The sequence below is a fragment of the Clarias gariepinus genome, chromosome 5 (genome assembly GCF_024256425.1).
Source record: "Clarias gariepinus isolate MV-2021 ecotype Netherlands chromosome 5, CGAR_prim_01v2, whole genome shotgun sequence".
In the NCBI taxonomy this organism is placed as follows: domain Eukaryota; kingdom Metazoa; phylum Chordata; class Actinopteri; order Siluriformes; family Clariidae; genus Clarias; species Clarias gariepinus.
Genome location: NC_071104.1, coordinates 30668842 through 30689675, shown reverse-complemented (window position 1 = coordinate 30689675; position 20834 = coordinate 30668842). Strand labels below are relative to the sequence as shown.

General features: G+C 36.9%; 1 protein-coding gene across 4 annotated transcripts in view; it reads left to right on the top strand.

Annotated features, from left to right (window-relative positions):
• tns1b (tensin 1b) overlaps window positions 1-20834 on the top strand; it is a 216131-nt gene that overhangs the window by 28307 nt on the left and 166990 nt on the right. Inside the window, exon 1 of one of the 4 annotated variants that reach the window (XM_053496637.1) lies at window positions 7972-8126. The exons of the other annotated variants lie outside the window; for them this stretch is intronic. Coding sequence (XP_053352612.1) covers window positions 8112-8126 — 15 coding nt within the window. The 5' untranslated portion in view covers window positions 7972-8111. Of the gene's footprint in view, window positions 1-7971; window positions 8127-20834 lie in introns of those variants that run through there. 4 annotated transcript variants of the gene reach the window in all.

Below are 20834 nucleotides of genomic sequence, written 5' to 3'. Positions count from 1 at the left end.
TAAACACACACACACACACACACGCACACACACACGTTCTCATGCTGACTACAGGGTTAACAGAAAACCAGGGTTATTACCACTCTGTCTGCTTGACTGCATCCATTACCCCCTCATCACCCAAGTTGAACTTGCGATAAAGGAGGCTATTTTGATAGTCCCTTTCACGTGTCTGCACAAACATGACTTTCTGAGACAGACGTGTGGGGGAGGTTTTGACTTTTGACGTTCACTCTTGTTTCTAACTTTGTCTGAGGTTTCATGAATATGCAGACAGCAGTGGTGTGTATACATAGCTTAAACAACTTGGGTGATGAATACCAATCAGTAAACTGTGGGAAAGAAGACTGAAGGCTGAATTCCTAATTCCAGTCTTTCACTTCTTTCTGCTGTTAACCCCTTAAAGTATCAGAGCTGATCACAGATCCAGATCTAGATTCTCACATTTATGCTTTAAGATGAGGAAATTACTAGTAGGATGAGGTGGCACTGGATGCGTGATATTGAAACTGATTTTGAGTAATAAAGCCCATGTATATTATTATTATGCGATTTGTGGCCTGATAATATGTGCATTTTATATATTGTGTATTGCTGAGATTATAACTTTACTTGAATGCATGTGCGGAGTTATAACGCATATACTGTAGATTATATACATATTTCATAATATTTTGGTTTCAAAGAGCCAAACTTTCTTGTATTTTCTCCAGAAAATTTTATTTTTCTTTCTTACATTTTTAGCAAGTTTCTGACTGATTTTTATTTTTTATAAGCATAAAAAAAAAAGAAATAACATCTAGCATAAGGGATAAACCAGTGAGAAACGGGTACAGATGATGACAGATGATCAGATTGTATCCTTGTGATGTAGAACTCTGAGAAGCTGTAACAGATGGGAGGGGAAATGAGGTTGCTGCGGTGGCTGTTACATAAACACATCTTTAGGCACTTTGTAGTCTGTCACAGTAAAACATTTGCTCCAATTCAATTTCATTTCATTTCATTTATGTAAACTACTGAAAATTAGGGGTGGCTCAAGACTTTTACACAGTACTGAACACAAAGTAAATAAACACCAGAGTTTTATGATATAGGACAGCACGGTGACATAGTGGTTAGCACTGTGACCCTGCACCTCCAGGGCCTGGGTTCGATTCTTGCCTCAGGTCTGTGTGCATGGAGTGTGCATGTTCTCTCCATGCTTGTTGGGTTTCCTCTGGGTATTCCAGTTTTCTCCCACAATCCAAAAACATGCAGATTAAGCTAATTGGCGTTCTCAAATTGCCCATAGTGTGTGTGTGTGTGTGTGTGCCTTGCGATGGATTGGCACCCCATCCAGAGTGTACCCTAAATCCCTGTATACAGGATAAAGCTGTATAGACGAGTGAGTACAGTGAGTGAGTGAGTTTTATGATAAAATGTATGCACCAAAATATGTTACGCAAGTAAAGTTTAGGAGTAAATGATGAATACATTATTAGTACTTTTTTGACTTTCTTTTATTGGCTTTAGGAGAATTAAGAGGGTTGTTCTCAGCAGATGTTTAAACAGCATGAAATGTCTTTTAGAATGCTCTGGTCAGCCAGCACATGATTGCTAAATTTAACCATAATTCTGTTAACAGTAGAAAAGGAATCTTTCAAGATTTAGCTATTTGACTGGGACAGTCCACACTTGGAGTGACAAGCAATAAGACATTTCTTTGTAATTTTCACTCCAAGGCATGCTTAATGATAAGTTTATGCCAATAAATTTGGAAAAGAAGAAAAGAAATAAGAAATAATAATAATCTTGGGCAAAAATGCATTTTGGTGCATCTGTATGATTATAAAGCTGTGGGTGTCTATTTACTTCTTGCATGTCTATTTAAACAGTCAGAAGACTATTGGCCAAAGGTCTCTGGCCACAAGATGGAGGTGTTGTTGTAATAAAAATGAATCAATGGCTGAAAAAGTAACCAGGCCATTGGCTGTATCAGGTTGATGAAAAGTTAGTTCATGTTGGGGAAAACATCTCACCTTTTAATTTTCAGATAAAATCTTCTTAAGTAAAGATCGTGTCTTCTTGATAAGCAACACTTTTATCTTGCTAGTTGATTGCACCACCATTCCAAGACATTAAAAACCTATTGAAAAGAGTGTATCTAATGAAAATGAGGTGTTGGAGTCAAATCATCATTTGCTTTAAATTTGCCTTTAATTGCTTTACACTCCCAGGGCATGCTTGTGAACAGGGTTTAGATAAGTACATTGGAAAGTTACAATTGATTTAATACTAGAAGTACTCAGTTCAATTACAATACACAAAGAACTACTTATACGCAATGTATTAAGAATAGATCCCGAAAAATCATATGGAAAACCACTCATCATTCTATACTTTTACCAAAGTTTTACCAAAGTAGTCTTACCCTTATCCTCTCTGTTTTATTATTATTTTTTTTTTCAGTTTCTAGATGAGAAATTAATGACTTTCTTTCCATTGAATAATCAGGGATTAGGGTGATTGGCCTAGAAAATTGAAAGTCCAAACTACTGAAGCTGCTTAAGCATTATTATTAGTACTACAGACTCTTCTAGCACGATTCAAATCAGCTAATAATTGTAAAAGGTTAAGTTTTATGTCATAAAAAAGTGCATCATTTTCTCAATATGTTGTCTAAATGTTAAAACAAATTTAAGAAAAAAAAACACAAGTGTAGTCTGAGCATACTCAGGAGTATTCATTTTTTAACACTCAGACATGTGTAAAATCAGTGGAGTGGAGAAAGTGGACAAAAATTTATTGTTGAATGCTGAATGCAGTAATGTTATTAAATGATCCTTAACATTATTAAAAGATCCTTAATGATAGTAGCAATAGTAAATAATCTACGTAAATAATATCATAGAATAAATACAAATACATCTAATTTTACTTTTTGAATATACTGTACGAACAAGTTCTGTTATGAAAACTTGTTCCTAAGTCTAATTTATAAGTCTAACAAACATTTTCTGGGTACTAGGATACTAACACAATTAGCTCTACAGTGGAAACTTGGATTGTAATTAACTCGATCTGCGAGCATTTTGCAGAATTTTGTAATAAATTTTACCTAAATAATCGAGGTCTTGATATACGAGTAGTATGCATGCGCTTTATCTGCCGAGCCTCACATGATCACAACTGATTGTTGGATTAGATTATGGTAAATCGTCTCGCATGCACAGTCTCAGTGCATGTGCGTCACTTGTATAGTCTTACTTTACAGCTTCACACACACACACACACGTGCACGCACAAACACACACACTAACAGAAACAGTGCTTCGTCGGGGTTATTTTCATATTTAAAGTGCAGGTTAATTTGTTTTATTTTTACTTTATATTTTGTATTACTTATTTTTATATGGATGTTTTTGGGTTGTGAAATGAATCCTCAGGAGTTTCTATTATTTCTTATGGGGAAATACGCTTTAATATATGAGTGTTTTGATATTCAAGCACGATTTCAGCCAAATTAAGCTTGCAATCCAAGATTTAATTGTCCACAGTATAAGACTAACATGTTCTATGATATTGCCAATGGTTGAATGATTCATGTTAAAACAAGCTATTTCATCTTGCTCCTTTTTTAGTTTCATTATTTGCCGCTTTTTAGCAGTAGCAGCTTTATTGACTCTGCTTTTATGCTTGCTTCTGAACATCCTGGAATGCGCAGTGTACACATGTGACAATGGATGCCTGACATGTGATCTAATTTCTGCAATTGAACAACTTCCACAATATAAACTCTTGTTCATATCTTTGAAAGTTTGTAACTCGAATGTTTGTAAGTAGGGGATTACTAAAACACCATTGATCAAAAACCATATGTTTACAGTGTGCATACTTTAAAGTGAATAACTGAATAGGACAATAGTTTAAGCTTAAGACAATACATTACAATATACTTTTAAAATAAAACACATTATTTTTATTAATAATAAAAGATCATATTTTTCGTTTCGTGACACAGCCTAGTACCAGGGTCTGTCCTATGCTTTTCCCCTGCTGTGGGATGATAATTGTGTGTGCAGGTCTCTGCAGGAGGGGCAGAAATATCTAATCCTCTGAAGAGTTCACACGCTTTGGGCTCTGCCCCCCTTCTAAGGCCCATGCTGCACCCACCTCAGTGCTAACGAGACACGGCAGCTTCTCACAGGACCGCTCTGAACAAAGAGGCCCATGTTTCAATAACAAAACATGTATAAACATTTATAAGAAGAATTTAATCAGCCTTTATTGTTCTCTTTCATTTTTCCACTATGGTGAAATGTCTTTGAATCCTGACCAATAATTAATTTTTACTTTCAAAAGAATGATGTACAATCTGTTTTCTGTAAGGATTTCTATTATGATTTGAGCATGATTTTAAGCAGACGTCCAGTAGAATCCAGTGGGAGCATGGGGAAACATGTTTCAGGCATGGCGAAGTGTTTGCTTTAAGCGTGCCTCTCGTGTAGTTCTCTGTTTTCTCTGTAGCAGACAGCTTACTGAGACACTCACTCACTTACTTTCCCAGGAGGTGAGACGGAGGCGTGATGTCACATGTCCTACAGTATACACAAACCATGCTATTACTGCCACACAAAGTACACAGCTGCCCATCTGTAATCACGCTCATTAGTTTTTCCGTTGGCGTTCACCTAATATGCCCTTGCAGTTATCAGATAGTGGGTTTTATAGACGTCAGAAATGCATATCATTAAAGCTGCCAGCTTTGAGTTGACCATTCGTGGTGACCTTTTGGAGGTGACAGCTTCCCTTGGGAGCTCTGAATGGAGGTGTGGTGTGTGGTCATGTAAGTGCTATTTCCTGTTATAGACAGAAGGGTGGAGTTAAGTGGATTTTATTGAAGTTAGGGCCAGCAGGCTGTTTTGTTCTTGAGGTGTTTCCTCTAGTAGATTCATTTGCTGTTTGTGTTTGTATGTACTGTATAGTGTGTGTGTGTGTGTGTGTGTGTGTGTGTGTGTCTATGTGCTTGTGTGCACATGTGTATATGTGTATAGCATGCTCTGGGTTTGTGACATCCTAGCTTTTCTGTGTGTGTGTGTGTGTGTACCCTGGGTTTGTGACATCCTTGCTTTCTTCTCTCTCTCTCTCTCTCTCTCTCTCTCTCTCTCTCTCTCAGCACTACACGGAAACTGTGTGTTCTGAGTGTTACTATTTATACATCTGGGCTTGATCCCTCGATATAAACCCTGTTGCACAATAACACATTTTCGCTGTACCTGTATGTGACAATAACATTTCTAAAGGATTTTAAAAAATATTTATTATTAAATTTTAATATGATCGTTCCAATTTGTTACAACTTTATTACACTAATTTAAGACATTTGTACATGACATGTATGTTAACTGCTCAGACAAAAAGATTATGTCAGTATACATACTTATTGCTAAATCAGAATTGTGGTTCATTACTTATTAAGTATTCCAAGATTGTTACAAAATCTGCTATAGTTAGCTATAACCGATAGCTTTGATTAAACTGAATATTAATAATACATTCCTGCAGTTGATTAATTTCCACCAGTGTATTATTCCATGCATACTAAAACTTTTATTTACTGATCAATAACATGTCACACATTTTAATACTATAGCATATTGTTACATTTATACTGAAGTTAATTACTGTTATCACTTACATATGTGTATGCTGTAACTAACTGTCCAGCTGTGTGGCCAGAAGGAAACCACATGTAAGTGAGGATAGTCAGGAAGGAAAATAATTTAGATTGCTCTCCTGTCATCAAGACAAAATCTCAGGCAAAAATAAACTCGCGTGGAGAGAAATGTCATGACGTTTGATCTAATTATTATTAGGCTTAGTTCATATGGAATACAATGCTCTTTAAAGTCAGATCATTGACTGTTACAATAAAAACAAAAACCTTTCAAACTATAATGTAAGTCTAAAAAAGTGGAGCTACTGTCAGTGCTGTGCTGTCATCAAATATTAATCACACTGTATGATCTGTATGATTAGGGAATTCAACACTGATGTGGTTTGACAGTAATCAGTTTAATTCGTTTTATTACATTTATTTGTACTTTGCATTTTGTTAACCAGCTAAAAATAATTGGATTCATTTGTCTATTAAAAATAGCATGCAACATCAATGGAGTGCAGTAAACACCAATATGAATAAAAACATATCATGTGTCTGATACAGTGTATATCAGTTGGCCTTTAGTTAATATGTCCTAACACCGGTCCTGAAAAAGCGGCTGGCCATGTCCAGAATGTGGTAATCTAACCCTGTGGAGTTGTGTAAGCATCCCTGGAGGCATCAGCATGGTGAGAGTGGTTTCTCTGGCAGCAGCTGTGGTTACGTTTGTGGTTAAGAGGAGGGAACTGGTGTTGAAAGCCTTGTGAAAGTCTGATGGACAAAACAACAACAAAAAAAACAGGCTGAATCACACATGTACTCCAGTGTATTTTCCCTATATAGCTCTTGATAAAGTGGAACTATGGCTCCTATTCTTTATATAAAGAAGCCCATGTTTTGTTTTTTGTTTTTTCCTTTTTAACGCTTTGAACTACAAAGCTGGCCAGAAGACTCAAAAGTGATTTTTCCCAGGATATACTTTTAAATGAATTCTTTTAGCATCTGTAATTGTTTCATGCCAGCATACAGTATTAGGATCTCTGGAACATTAGGCATATGATGGAAATACTTCCTGGATACACTGGCACATGGACATGTAGGGAACATGTGAAATTCTGCACAAACTGTAACCAAAGCTCAGAATTGAACAGGACACCCATGACCTCTTTTTACTACTGCACTAATATATCAGAAAACTGCAATGACAGATCAGATCGCAGAACTAATGCTTATTTCTCTGCCTTTCATTCTTAGGTTTAAGTTTTACTGCCTCGGACTGGCTGGTATTTTATAATCCGAAGCCGAAGGCATGGTGATTCCTATCTGTGACCACCAATTACTGTAATTACTGTACCAATTTAATAGTAGATTATTCATGAATTACATCACAAGTCCCGGTTTGACTTGAACAAGAGGTGTTTAAGTTAAACTGGGACTTGTTATAAAATATGTCCTAAACGAAGACATAAAGCTGATTGACATTTACAGATGTTTTAAGGAAGGCTGTATATCTGTGAATGACTTGTTCCTATGAGCATTCAGCAAGTGGAATGGCTAATCCTTGAAAATAAACAGATAATTTGCAGAAGAGACGCATCTGTCTATGGGAACTGTACACCACAAAAGTTCACTAATGCCACTTGCACATTACAGAAACTCAGCTGGGAGTTCTTGCCACAACCCCCTTATAGTCCTGACCTAGCTCAAAGCCATTTCCACATGTCTTAGCCATTTAAGGAGCTCCTGGGAGGCTAGGGTTTCAGATGTGAAGCATGCAGTTCCATCAAAACTTTCTACAAAGCACTAGTGAAATGCTGGGATGAGTGCATTTGTGTAGTAGGGGATGTTATGGTGTAAAATATTACCTACATATATTTTTTATAAATAATGAAGTTCAATCCATCATTATAGCTTTTGTTTCTTGACCTGAACAGTGGGACGTGAACTCATTTGCTTTTCATATGAACAGCTTGTAAATCACTGAGGCCTCCTGGTCGTGTAATATTCCAGCCAGTGGGATACACACCGTCTGGAACTAGTGCTTTGAAACCCTCTGTCAATAATCAACGTAGAAGTTAAGGATCTGGGTCTAGACCGGAGCTTTTAGACAAGCACTGGTTAAACTTTGACCCTTGAAAAATGCCATGGAAGGAATTACAATGTCTGCTGCATGTATAATATGGACTACCCACTTTGTTTTTTCGAGGGGAATCACACTGAAAAGTGTGTCAGTGTGTGTGTGTGTGTGTGTGTGTTTCCTTTCCACTGCTAACAATGAAACTCAGGAAATATGTCAGGACAAAGCCCAGACAACCAGGCTCTTGTTCACACTGTGCTGTCGTGGGGAGAGAGTGAGATTATGGCACTGTGCTCATAAGAAGTCTTCTGTTTGGATCCGACTGACACCCAGGGCTGCTTCAGATCGAGGTGTGTGCGTCTGACCGGAGCATTTGGAACGTGTAGTGCGATGTCCCTTTGGATGGTGAGTCGGAGCTACCGCTTTCAGCCACTTAAACAACAAAGCTTGCTATGTCCGGTAATTACTGTACACATGTAGTAGATCAGGAATAGTTATTTAATATACAGTAGTTCTCATTTGCTTGACCATGCTTGCTTAAAGTGAAACTTACTTTCTTTGCTGTAGCATATAATGTAGACAAACATGAAGCATCATTGCTCCCTTTTGGTATGAAGGGCTTTTTTACTCCAAAACACAGGAACAGATGGAGTCATTTACGAAATGACATCCTGATGATGATATACTGGCACACAAGGTGTAATCTGTAAGAGGTTCCTCCCCCGAGGCAGTGTTTTTAGCTCTACACAGAGATTTTCTTCTATGTGACAAAAGACAAAAGTGTTGTCAAATTGCTCCAAGCCTCGACTTGTTGATGAGGCGATCTGTGGAATGCCTTTTCAATGAAGCGCATGAAGGCTGGTGGCAGATTGTTTGTGTACGAAACCGACCAATCGAAATCAGACACTGGGAAGGGGAAAAAAAATAATCTCTGGAACTTCTTCTGGGAAAGTAGAAAGTCTGAAGAGCTTTGTGTGCATCGTGGCTGATGTTAGGATTGGCTCTCTAGGGAGCATTCGGTTTCCAGGAATCCTAAATTGCATTCTGTTTCATTGTGAAAGGAAGGTTTTTTTTTTTGTGACTAGCTAAGTACATTTACCTTTCTGCTTTTAAATTCTTACATAAATGCATCTGTTTGTTGTTCAAGGTTCTTCGGATTTTGTTTGTGACACAAATAAGCTCAACTAACATTTTTTTAAACATAAATATACAGCAAATTGAATCAGTGACTCTTTTGAGCAAAAAGAATAGATTTTTAATTTTTCTTCTTCCATACACATATAATATATATATATATATATATATATATATATATATATATATAGAGAGAGAGAGAGATTGATATAAAAGAATATATTTTTATTATACAGTATATATATATAATGTAGGTGCAAACCTATATACTGTATAAGTTCTGATGTTCCAATCTCCAATGCTCCAATCAATTTTCCCAATAATGCGAATGAATTTGACCAAAATACGTGCAGTCCAGTATAATAGATAAGAGAGAGAAAGAGATCATTAGATCTCTGTAGACATTCTTCATACTTCATTTTTTGCCAAGTCAGCTTGAAAGGAAGCAGCTAATAAATTTGCATGACTTAATTAGAGTTATACTGCAGTAAAATGCCAAAAGCAGCAGCTGGTCACTTTTCAACTTTGGTACAGTGAATTTATTTTTATAGCCATTATTGACAGAATGCTCAAATATGATTGTTGCTGATGTTGTATTAGCTGTAAAACTCTCCCGGCTTACAACAGTCAAAAGGAAATGAATCAATCTATAATAATAATACAAAAAATTCTCAAAGGTTAAAATAACAGACCAAAACAAAAGAAAATGTCCAGGTGCTGAAAGGGTGATAGGTTTGAAAATGCTTTAGCTGACTATGGCTAAGTTGTTTTGAGTTTTTTTGGTGCTTTTGTCTTGGGAATGTTCTGAATTTTTGTTTTTAGTGTCTATAGGTCATCCAAAATGGTCCATTAGTGTTTTGAAGTCATCTTTATGCACAGTTCCAGGTATAGGGGCCTGCAAGTGAAGCATGGCTGCACAATTAAAACATGTTTACACAGCCGCATTAGGCTCGAGGTTCTGTCATTAGCACAGGGCTTTGTGGGAGCGGATTGGGGATCGAAATAACACTCACTTGTACATGGTCACTGAACGCCATTGCGAAGCAACTGGCCGAAACAATGACCTCTGAAATAGCTTCTGGATGGGAGATGAAAAGGACCTTGTCAGTTTCCTTGATGGTCATGGCTTTCCTGCTTGTCTGAAAGATGTGACAAAAGTCAAATGAATTCACAATGCTTGTTAGAAATTGTAGACCAAATGTGCAGCATTGAACATCAGACTGTATCCCTTCCCATAAATTCTATATCTATATAAGTTGCATGCATTTAACCTATGATCTGTAATTACAAATTCATTTCGAGGGGAAGAACAAGAAAAGTTTTCACCCTGACACTGGTGATCCCAAAAGGCTTAATTTTCTGTGATCCAAAAAATAATGATCAATGATGATGTTTTTTCATTCTCTTTTTAGTATAAGCATACTTCTAGACAGTGCATGTAGACAGTGCATTAAGTACAATTAGAGACCCAAATATGGACTATGTATTGTCTCTTCACATAGCCAGGCTGTCTAGTTAAAGATAAAGGCTTTTGTGTGGATCATTGCTCTTTTCTTTTTAAGACTGTAATGTAATATTATTAACTTTCACGGTAAATATCTCCTCTGGCAAATACACACACACACACACACACACACACACACACACACACACACACACAGAGATCGGTAATACTAGAAAAATATGATCCATGTGTGGGAATTAAATACCATACTGTACCTCATGCTATAGTTAAAATCTTGAGTTTATTGATTAAACGTATTTAGTCTGACGTACTATTATAGAATTAAAAAAATATATATTATATTATTATATAATTATATAGTTATAAAGTATAGTTTATAGTATAGTTGTTTATGCTATTCTATCCAGATTAGTGATTATTCTACAATCATGTACTGTATATATATACAGTGTATATGAACTTTTTTACATGTAGGACAGGTTATATATATATATATATATATATATTCACCACATAAGGACTACGTTGATATTGTGTGATATCATTAAGTAGGTATGTGATAAAGAATTTACAATTGTATGATAATATATTCTCATATCTGGTGTAGGTGTGTAACTTCCATGGAATCGTGTGAAACATAAAGTTTTTTTTATAAGTACTTGGCACGTATGCTTTTTACGTTTGATTCGAACCTAGGCAACCTCCGTGCTTCAAGCACTCCACTGGTTCCCACTGCAAACACCCACCGGCTCACATAACAATGGAAGCTCCTTAATGGCTTTTCATCGCTCAGGCCTTTCTCCTGAGAGGAGAGAGCTGAGAGGATTGAGGACTGAGAGTGTTTATTAAAAGGTGAAGCGGTGGGAGTTGAGCAGTGCAGGAACTATGAGGTGGGCTTTTCAATGCTCCGCTGCTCTGACATTGTTAAACAACATGGTTCGGAAATATCAGGATTGAATATCCAGTGAAGTGTACAACTATGGTATAGTTACTTTGGTTCCTGCATTCCAGACTAAACTAATGATAAGGTCTTTGTTACCTGTGAAGCCTGACTCAGAAACTTATACGGTCAAGTTCCTGCTATCCGTGTTATTAGTCTCTATTGAGTGTTGGCTTTAAAGGGGTTCAGTTCAGGTAGGAAGAGGAAGGATGGGGCCTGAGAGCCATCACTGTGTTCTGGGAAGACTCTCAAACCTGGGTAAGGGGAGGTGGATTCCAGTGTTTTCATCTCTTCTAGTCTTTGTAGATGGTCCTGAAAGGCTGCAGAATTGTCCAATTTGGGACAAAAGAAGGCCAATTAAAGTTTCATTCAGTGGTCGGTGCAGTCTAGGCTACTTGGGATAATCCCTCTTCTCTTCCTGTCGCTCTTCTTCACATTCCGTTTCCTCCGTCTCATTAATTGAAATAAGCTACCAAACTGGCCTTTTCAGGACTAAGCCACGATATTCTACCACTTCTACAGTATAACCATAAAGAAGAGGATCTTATGACATTTTTATTGCATGGAAGATTAACTTGGGCTTTATTGTTATTTCCCTTTTATTGTAAAATCATTATTTATCTGTCTTTATGTGTGATGCAATGTAATTTTATTGGTATAAATCAAAGGGTCCTTCTATAACGTAGCCTGCATTGTGTACACATTTATTGACATTTGATTTGACTCCAGGGATCGATACTATAAAGAGGAAAGGCTAAATCTTTCCATTTAAGCATTTATTTCTAATTAAGTGTATAACTTGCTGTTCACATGAAAGACTGTCTTCTTCCTAACCATTTGGAATTAGATTTCTGTCAAACAAGAATAAAGAATCAAACAAATATAAATACATTTATAAGGGGTAATATATATATATATATATATATATATATATATATATAAATATATATATATATATATATATATATAGTGTATATAATATATATATATATTGTATACACTGGCCAGCTGCTGTTGGGGGTGGGGGGGGATAATATTAGATTATATAGATCAGTTATATAACAATATTAGATAATAATAATAATAATAATAATAATAATAATAATAGTAAATAGGTGGAATGATGGCATAGTGATTAATGTTGTCTCACACCTCTATTGTTAAGGGTTCAAGTCCTGTCTTTCTGGGTTCAGTCTGTGTGTGAAGTTTGCAGTTTCTCCCCATGCTTGATGGTTATCCTGCAGTTACTCTAGTTTCTGGATTAGGCTAATTGTTATTTCCAAATGGCCCGTAGTGTGAAAGTGAGTGTATGTGTCCCTCGTGCCCCATGTCCCATGGGATAGGCTCCTCCCCCAACCCTATACAGGATAAGTGGTCCCGAGAATAAGTAAGTGACTAAGTAGTAGTAAATAGTGCATGTAATATAAATAGTAGTATAATATAGTTAATTAAATTGTATTAGTTTATTTTTATTGTACCGTGCAATATAACAGGATTCACTTTGTAACTCTTCTTCATCAATGTCATATATAGTTAAAAAAAATGAAAGTATCTTATAGGCAAAAATATAAAAAACATCAAATAAAAATGCATATTTGTCAAATGTTTCTGGTGCAATTGACTCAGTTTGTGCAATTGTTCAATAATAATAGCATATCATTCATGTAATGTCTAGAACATCCACTTGTCTATATTTTGAACATTTCATCTGTGAGATGCTGACACAGGCAGCTTGGTGGCTTAGTGGTTAGCACTGTCGCCTTGCACCTCCAGGACCTGTGTTTGAATCCTGCGTTGGGTCTGTGTGCATGGATTTTGCATGTTTTAGGTGAGTTTCCTCCCACACGCCGAAGACAGATTAGATTAATTGGCACTCCCAAATTGCCAGTAGTGTGTGAATGTTTACCGGATGTCCTACCAAAGTCGTACAAGATGGGAATAAATACAATGGTCATCATTGGCCTCCATGGTCCCTAGTTGGACTACAGAGGTTCATAAATTATTATTATTTTTTTTTTGCATTTAATGTTATTTTTTGGTTTGGAATTATTTTTGTTAAAACTTTTTTTTGACACAAATCTAATTCCACACTGACTGCTCCTTTTGGACTGCTCAAAAAAACGAGATTTATCCTCAGCTGTTAACAGACCTCAGACCTGAAATATAGCTGCTATCTCGAGCCCCTTTGGGTGTTTTTAATCAGCTCAAGTGTGCACATTTATAATGCAAGCACACCACATGATGTCATCGAGAACGTGCGCTTGTATTGACAGTTGAATTATGGCAGAAAATGAGATCTCCACGGGCTCTTTTTTCCCCTCTTGTTAAAATTCAAACCTCTGGACAGAAAATGTCCATAGAATTGCTTGCACGTACGGCCTTGTCATTTATGTTTATAGAAAGGTTTATTGTTTAATGTTTAGCAGAGGATTGGTTTGTGGCATATACAGTACATGTAAGCCACATACAGTAGATACAAGAAAGAAATGTAGCACAGACACACATCTCATTTGCCAGACTGCAGTGCTGACATAGCTCAATCCTGTTCCTTTTACTGCAAGTGGATGCCAATGCCAATTAGCCTAACCTGCATATCTTTCTAATTAAATGAATAACTCGTAAATTAGCAAAGAAATTAATGCTATTTTACTCGCAGTATTGTTGAATAAAAACAGCCAGTTCCATGGATTATACATGAAATGAACAGTTTGTATGATCATCTCCCGTTAATGCATGATAGTAATGGCAAAATCAAAATAGTCTTTGGGTGTTAAGATTGAAATAAATTTTCATTGCTCGGTTTGACAAATATAATATTTTACATTATTTTCCACAGTGCTGTTCAATTCTGTTCAATATGGTAGGGATGTAACGATAACTCTCCGATCACAATTCGATTTGATTTATGATACTGCTGTCATGATTTTGACTCATACTACGTATTAATGTATCTTTCTTTGAACAGCTGTTTAATGTTGTAAAGCAAATGTCTGACAGGTTCACCTTCACTTCAAAATTTTATAAATTCTCCCCCAAAACTTGACAAGGTTTCTGATCATCATTAAAGTTTTATATTCTGAACAGAGCACCGTCGTCAGCTAAAATGCCTAAATTCCGCAGCTTCTTTCTAGGGCACTGCAGATAGCAGCGTGGCAGAGCTGGTGTCATTTGAAAGTTACCGAAGAGCTCGTTTAAATTGTTACATCCTGACTGTGTAGTCTGATATCTTGTATCTTATACTGCATGTCAGTCATTGTGATCTGGAGCTATAAGTCACTTCACAGTGATTCCTAGTAATAATTCCTGGATGCTCTCCATAAAAAGTAAGCAATTGTGATCATGCTTTGGATAAATTGCGCCTACATGTTACTGTAATAAAACTGCTTTACAACCTTACAATGTTTATGATTTGTTGCTTATATAAAAGCAAGAAATGTTATATTGGTCTGCTTACGAAAGTATAAAATATGCTTCAGATACATCTGGCTTGTGAAAGTTCGCAGTAGCTCCACCCCAGTAGCCTCTGGTGTATATTGTAGCGAATCTAGAGCAGGCAGTTAAAGGTTTCTGGAATCATTGTCCTAGAACCATTGTCCCTGACCTGCTTCCCGGTGGAAACATGCCTCATGTTCTTGCGTTCTTGAAAATATTTTCTGAACCAGTTTTAGCTCATTTTCCTCTATTTACATGCCCTCAGCTACTGTTGCTTGTCTGATTCACTGAACAGCTGCAACCTCTGCTGCTTCTCCGAATGTTCGCCTTCCTCTGATTATCCTCCACACAATGCTTTTTAAAACAATGACTGAATCCATGCACCAGCATTTCAGAACAGCTGACTTTATACATTTATAAAACCACAGTATTAAGTTTTTTTTAAAGTAAGTAATTAAGTATTTTTTTTTCCTTCTCACAATAGAAAGCTTACGTCTTCCACATCCTGTTATATCAAAAGTCGATGGAAAACGTGTTAATCATGATATCATTGGTGCGTACGAGGAATGTCACGGAGTACTGTAGTACATGCTGACTTTGATGTCCTTTCTGGAAAGATCCATAGGGCAGTAAGGTGCGTCAGATTTTCCAGTCATTACATAAGACAACGGAGCTGTCCATATTATGCTCCCATCATTTGGCCTAGAGTGTGCAGAGTTTCCTGAAAACTGAGGAAGGCGAGGAAAACAGGATAGAGTGGAGGGATCCACCCAGGCCAGGGTTCACACATGTTTTATGGCTGTGTCTACTTTCACTTCCCTTTACAGCAAAAAGAACCATAGCTTGTATGACTGACACATGCACACACTATGTAAAGACATGGCGCTTGATTGACGACTCCCTACAGGCTCCACCGATGGAAATTTATCAAACCGCTTCTTTTCCAGTGGAACTAATTCCACATACTGCACTGCAGGGACCAGATGGAATAACGCAAGCCTTTTTCTTTCTTTTTTTTGTTTTTTTCTTCTTTAGGCTAATGCTCAGTTCAGGATCAGCATAAAACACCCCATTATGTGCATTCTGCCTGATATCTTTGTGATTTTATGAACCTATTGTTTATTTTCATACCTCACCCTTTTCTGCAGTATGTGAATTGTTCATAGCTTTGAAAATGTTGGCGCTGCTACTGGCACAGACCCAGAGCTTCTCTATCTGCTCCAGACACTACTGATATATTAGTCACACCCTGTCACAACGCGCTCCAAAAATCTGTCTCCGAGCTATTGTTTAAAGCTTATTGAAGCAGCAGCTTACTCAAGGCAGTTTATCACCCGCTTCAAACTCAAAAAATTTAGAGTAAAAAGCATTTAACTCTGCCTTTCATGCTGTTTCAATAGAACATGCTTGTGCTGAAAATTTATAATGTTTGATTTCCTTTTTTTTTCCCTTGCATGTCATCCCTCTGTGCAGCAGTGTATAATCATAAATGCGTGTGGTGTTCAACAGAGGTGTCAAACTAAAATTCTCAGTATTTCTAGTAGCCTTTAAAGGGCCATTCATTTTTTGTATTGATTGACCCCATTCGTCTAGAGAAAGAAAGTAGAATAGGATAATTGAAAGAACAAGAATGGCTAACTGCTGTACAGTATATTCTGTTCAGGGATGATGCCATTAAACTAGTCAATTAGATAAATACATGCATTAGCCTCTGTTGTGGGGATGGTGAGTAATTAGGGTCTTGAAATATCCAAAGAGTTAAATTTTAAATAAATGCAGGCAGATGCCAATAAGCATTCAAGTCAAACTGGAACATTCAAGTCAAACTGGAACTGTTAAACTAGAACATTCAAGTCAAACTGGAACCTAAAACTAATATGGAGCTTAAAACTGATTAACGTTTACAGTAGACATCATGCTCAGTACAGTGATGAGACTTTTAGCTGCAGTTAAATATTTAAAAGGTGCAAATGTTTTTAAAGAAGGTCATGAAAGGTCATGTGAACTTTCAACGACTGGAACGCTGTCAAGAAAGAAGTGGTCTGGTTTAATTACCAAAGGCATTTTTTTCTTGCAGGACAGTGTACAAACTCTTACTGCCAACCGCACCACTTGCACACTACAGGAACTTGACTGTGAGCTATTGCCACCTAATTGCCACGCGATTTCCACATGTTTGGACAGTTAAAGGAGTTCCTGGGAGGCCAGGGTATTAGACATAAAGTAGGTTGTCGGAAGATGGCTAAGGTATACTAGGAAAACCCATTTACCTTAATGCTATCCAGGCACTAGTGAATTGCTGGGATATGTGCATTAGTGAAGCAGAGATTGTATATTATTCTATAGAGAAATAAAGGTAGTTTTACTCTCATATAGTAAATGTGTTCAGTTCTTCAAAAAGTACTGGTTTTTGAAACGCCCCTTATCATATTTCAATTTTTATTTACTTTGAAATTACTGAATGTGTTCACTTTCATATGACCTTGTAGAATCTCACACCAGTCTAATCAGACCATATGAACTTTTACCATTGCTCTAAAGTTCAGTGTTTATGCTTCCAAAGGCTGTGATGCACAGCGTGTTCCAATAATTCATGGAATTTCATGAACTTTCTATCGTGGCCAGCATTTCTTCAGCATTTTTGTGCTGCATTGGCTTTGCTTTGGAAGCGGACCAGATGGCCTGGATTTGGTCCCTACAGGTGTAGATAAGTCTTGGGTGCCCATGATTCTGTCACCAGTATACTGGTATATAATTAATAATCAGTGCTTTTCAATTAACCTGGAGGTGGTGTTAGTGTTGTGACTGATCGTTGTACAGTATGTGGTGAAGATATAAAAAATGTGGGCAAAACATTGCTAGCTGGGAATCGAGTATATACAGTAGCTGTACTTACCCACCAATGCGTTTTATATCCAAAACATTCATTATATTAATATGCTGAATAAAAAAATAAAAGCATAGCATTTTACTTAGTCGTGTCTTCTAGAAAACTTTATCAGAAAAGTACTCTGTTTCAAGAGCATTCCGAGCATCAGAGGAAGAAGCTCACAAACACAGCAGTGAGATTTAGTATTCCAGTCAGTTCTCTGTAAGCCACTTCCTTTCCTCCTCTTCATGAGCAACCATTACAGCAATGCACTGGTCAATATCAGCTTGCCCTGATTGTGTAGTCTCTTAAATTAATCTAAGCTTTTAGTCCGACTCAAGAGGACTCCTGGGGCATCAGGCACAGGCACAAAAACAAAAAAAAAACCTTTGTCCTCTTAATCAGTATGCTTTTCCTATTACATCTGGAAGACTCTGTGTAGTTTTGTTTGGCAGGGTTTGGACCAGTGGACCATCACTGATATTCATGTCATATAGCCTTGCTATACAGGACATAAAAAAATATTCAGAAACATATTCAGACTTTGGGAATAGGAAGGTGTACACCCTGGACAGCAGGACACATACACACTATGTGTAATTTGGGAATGCCAATTAGCCTAATCTGCATATCTGTGGGAGGAAACCAGAGTACCCAGAGGAAAACCCACCAAGCACAGGGAGAACATGCAAACTCCATAATAAACATGCAAACTTAATATTAATTAATAATTGTTAAATTCTTAGTCATGTGTCCACTATGCGCAAGGTTCATTTTTAGCAATAAATTGTATTTATCAAAATAATTGTCTTCTCCATTTGATCATTTTCTGCGGGACTGTAAATCTACAGTGGATCAATGCACTTGAACCCACCTGTTCCACACTTTATTACCAATGACCTTCTTTTCACCGTCCCCACTGTCCAGGTCATGCAGTCCTCGTAGTGTCCTTCTGTACGCCATCTTACTCTTAACATAATTTAACTATGGTGTTTTTTTCCCCCCTCTCTCTAAGGGACTCTATGCATTGTCCCTGCCCCCTTTATTGCTCTCTCTCAATCCATCTTTCTCTCTGTCTCTCCCCTCCCTCCTTCCGGTGTTCCTCGTGCCGCAGTCGCCGCGGCTCAGCAGTGGAGACCCTATTTGGGATGCTCAGTGCTGCTGCAGAGGATTCTGTAGACTTCAGCCACAATTGAATCTCAGACGACTCCTCTGTGCTCGCGTTTAGCATTCTCAGCATCGCTCCATGGCATATGGGGAGAAGGACTGAGCCATTCTGTGAGCTGGTTCACAGGTGCATTTCTAAAGCAGTGCTGGAGTGGTTGTATACGTGTTTGGATTGCTAAGGTGAAAGAAAAAAAAAACTGTGTACATGCAGGCATGACTCGTCTGAATTGGTGCTTGGCTTCGCTTTTCAGCTGGTGGAAGTTTCTGTTCTTTTGTTTTTTTCCTCTGAGGGTTTCCAGAAAAGAGACGGTAAGCCTGTACCTGTTCCACAACATCGCACAGCGCATTTATGGCAGACGTGTCCTTCTAAGTCAAATCTAAATATAAGCAATTCATTTAGTATTTACTGAAAATTTAATTAAAATTATTTTTTTTTTTTTTACTTTATTTAGAATTTTTTACTTTATTTCATAATAGTGTTTTATGGAACATTTAAACATATACATTTAGGAGTTGGCAGGTTATACTCTAATGCATTACTCAATACACATGAGCAATTTTGTGATTGTTGGTTTCATTTAATACTTGCGTTATGTTGTTCATTATACAGTAGGTTTTAAGGTTTTCCTTAGCTTTCTCTTGGATCATTTCTTGATAGAAAAACACTCTGCACCAGGGGTGTACGTACACAGAACTTTATGTAAGCGTTTTCAATTTGTGATCCATGGTCTGAATGCAGACTAGGGAAAGTATTTTAAAGGACCGAATCAAACAGGTAAAAACAAAATCTAAACTTAAAAAATACTGTATCCGAGCTGAAAAACATTTAAAAAATAGTTAAGCTATAGTTAAACATGAATCAGTGCAGCTTCTCTAGCAGATCCCTAGTTGTGGCTTATCCAATCACAGTCAAAGGTAAAATAATGATGATGAATTAATGATTAATGGTTAAGCATTTATTATAACCATTGTCACCATTTAAGAATTCCCTTAGATGATGAACAAGCAAACAAGAAATAAAGGCATCTCCGTAATTTTGTCTGCATTTTTATGGTTAGATGTAACCACTCCATCTCTCCAGGATACACTGCTTTGTCACTTTGACTCTTTGTCATTTATTGGGTTTTTGGCTCCTTTAATTAAATATACTTGAGAAGAAAGTCAGAACCTTAAACCTGCAGCATCATTGGTGATCCACGTGCTTATCATAGTGGCAGCAGTTGATATTGTTGCATATGATTATTAACCTTATTATGATTATCCTTATTATAATTAGTGTAGGGCATGCTTATGCAGCACTGCTTTAATTGCATATCTGTATATCTAAGCAAATTAGGGTCCAATGTGACTTATAGGCTGATCGCTATTTTGATTAAAGAAAATCACGAACACCTGGGCTACACTTTATGGACCCCTGGGGCTGTTTATTAATGAACATCATTGGATCTTAGGGATCACTGCTGTGCACAACGAAAATAAAATGTTCTGTGTTGCACCTCAAAATAGTATTTTTTATTCATCTGGGAGAAACTTTTACTTATTTTGTTTGCAAAATGATTCGAAGTGGAACCAGATTTGCAATATGGAACTGTTTATCATCTTTAAGGCTACATTTATCTTTTCCCTGATGAGCAAAGGCATACAAGTACAGTACGTAATCTATACTGTAACAGGATATTGTGTGAATTATTTATCATAGTACGTGTATTACGTACTATTCAGCTATGGAATCAGATTACGTGTGTGTATAATGAGATTCAAGAGGTAAAAGACAGTGAGATAAGAAATGAATCAGAAATTATTATAAGCCTGGACCAGGATATTACTAGTCCCTGATAAAAGCACTGCCTGATATCAAGACAGTTAAATTTGCTTAATTGATCTGTATTCACTTATGTGCACAGGCTAACACACAAGCTTAGCTTAGCATGATTAGAGGTCATACAAATGTGAATAGTCTTCTTGTTCTTTATATTCTATTCCATTTAATTTTTGCCACAGCTCTGTTAAATACTCAATTCTAATTGGTCAGAATTGAGAGAACAGCTATTTGTAGCTGCTATAACGTAAGTGATAAAAATACTGCACAATATTAAATGTTACACC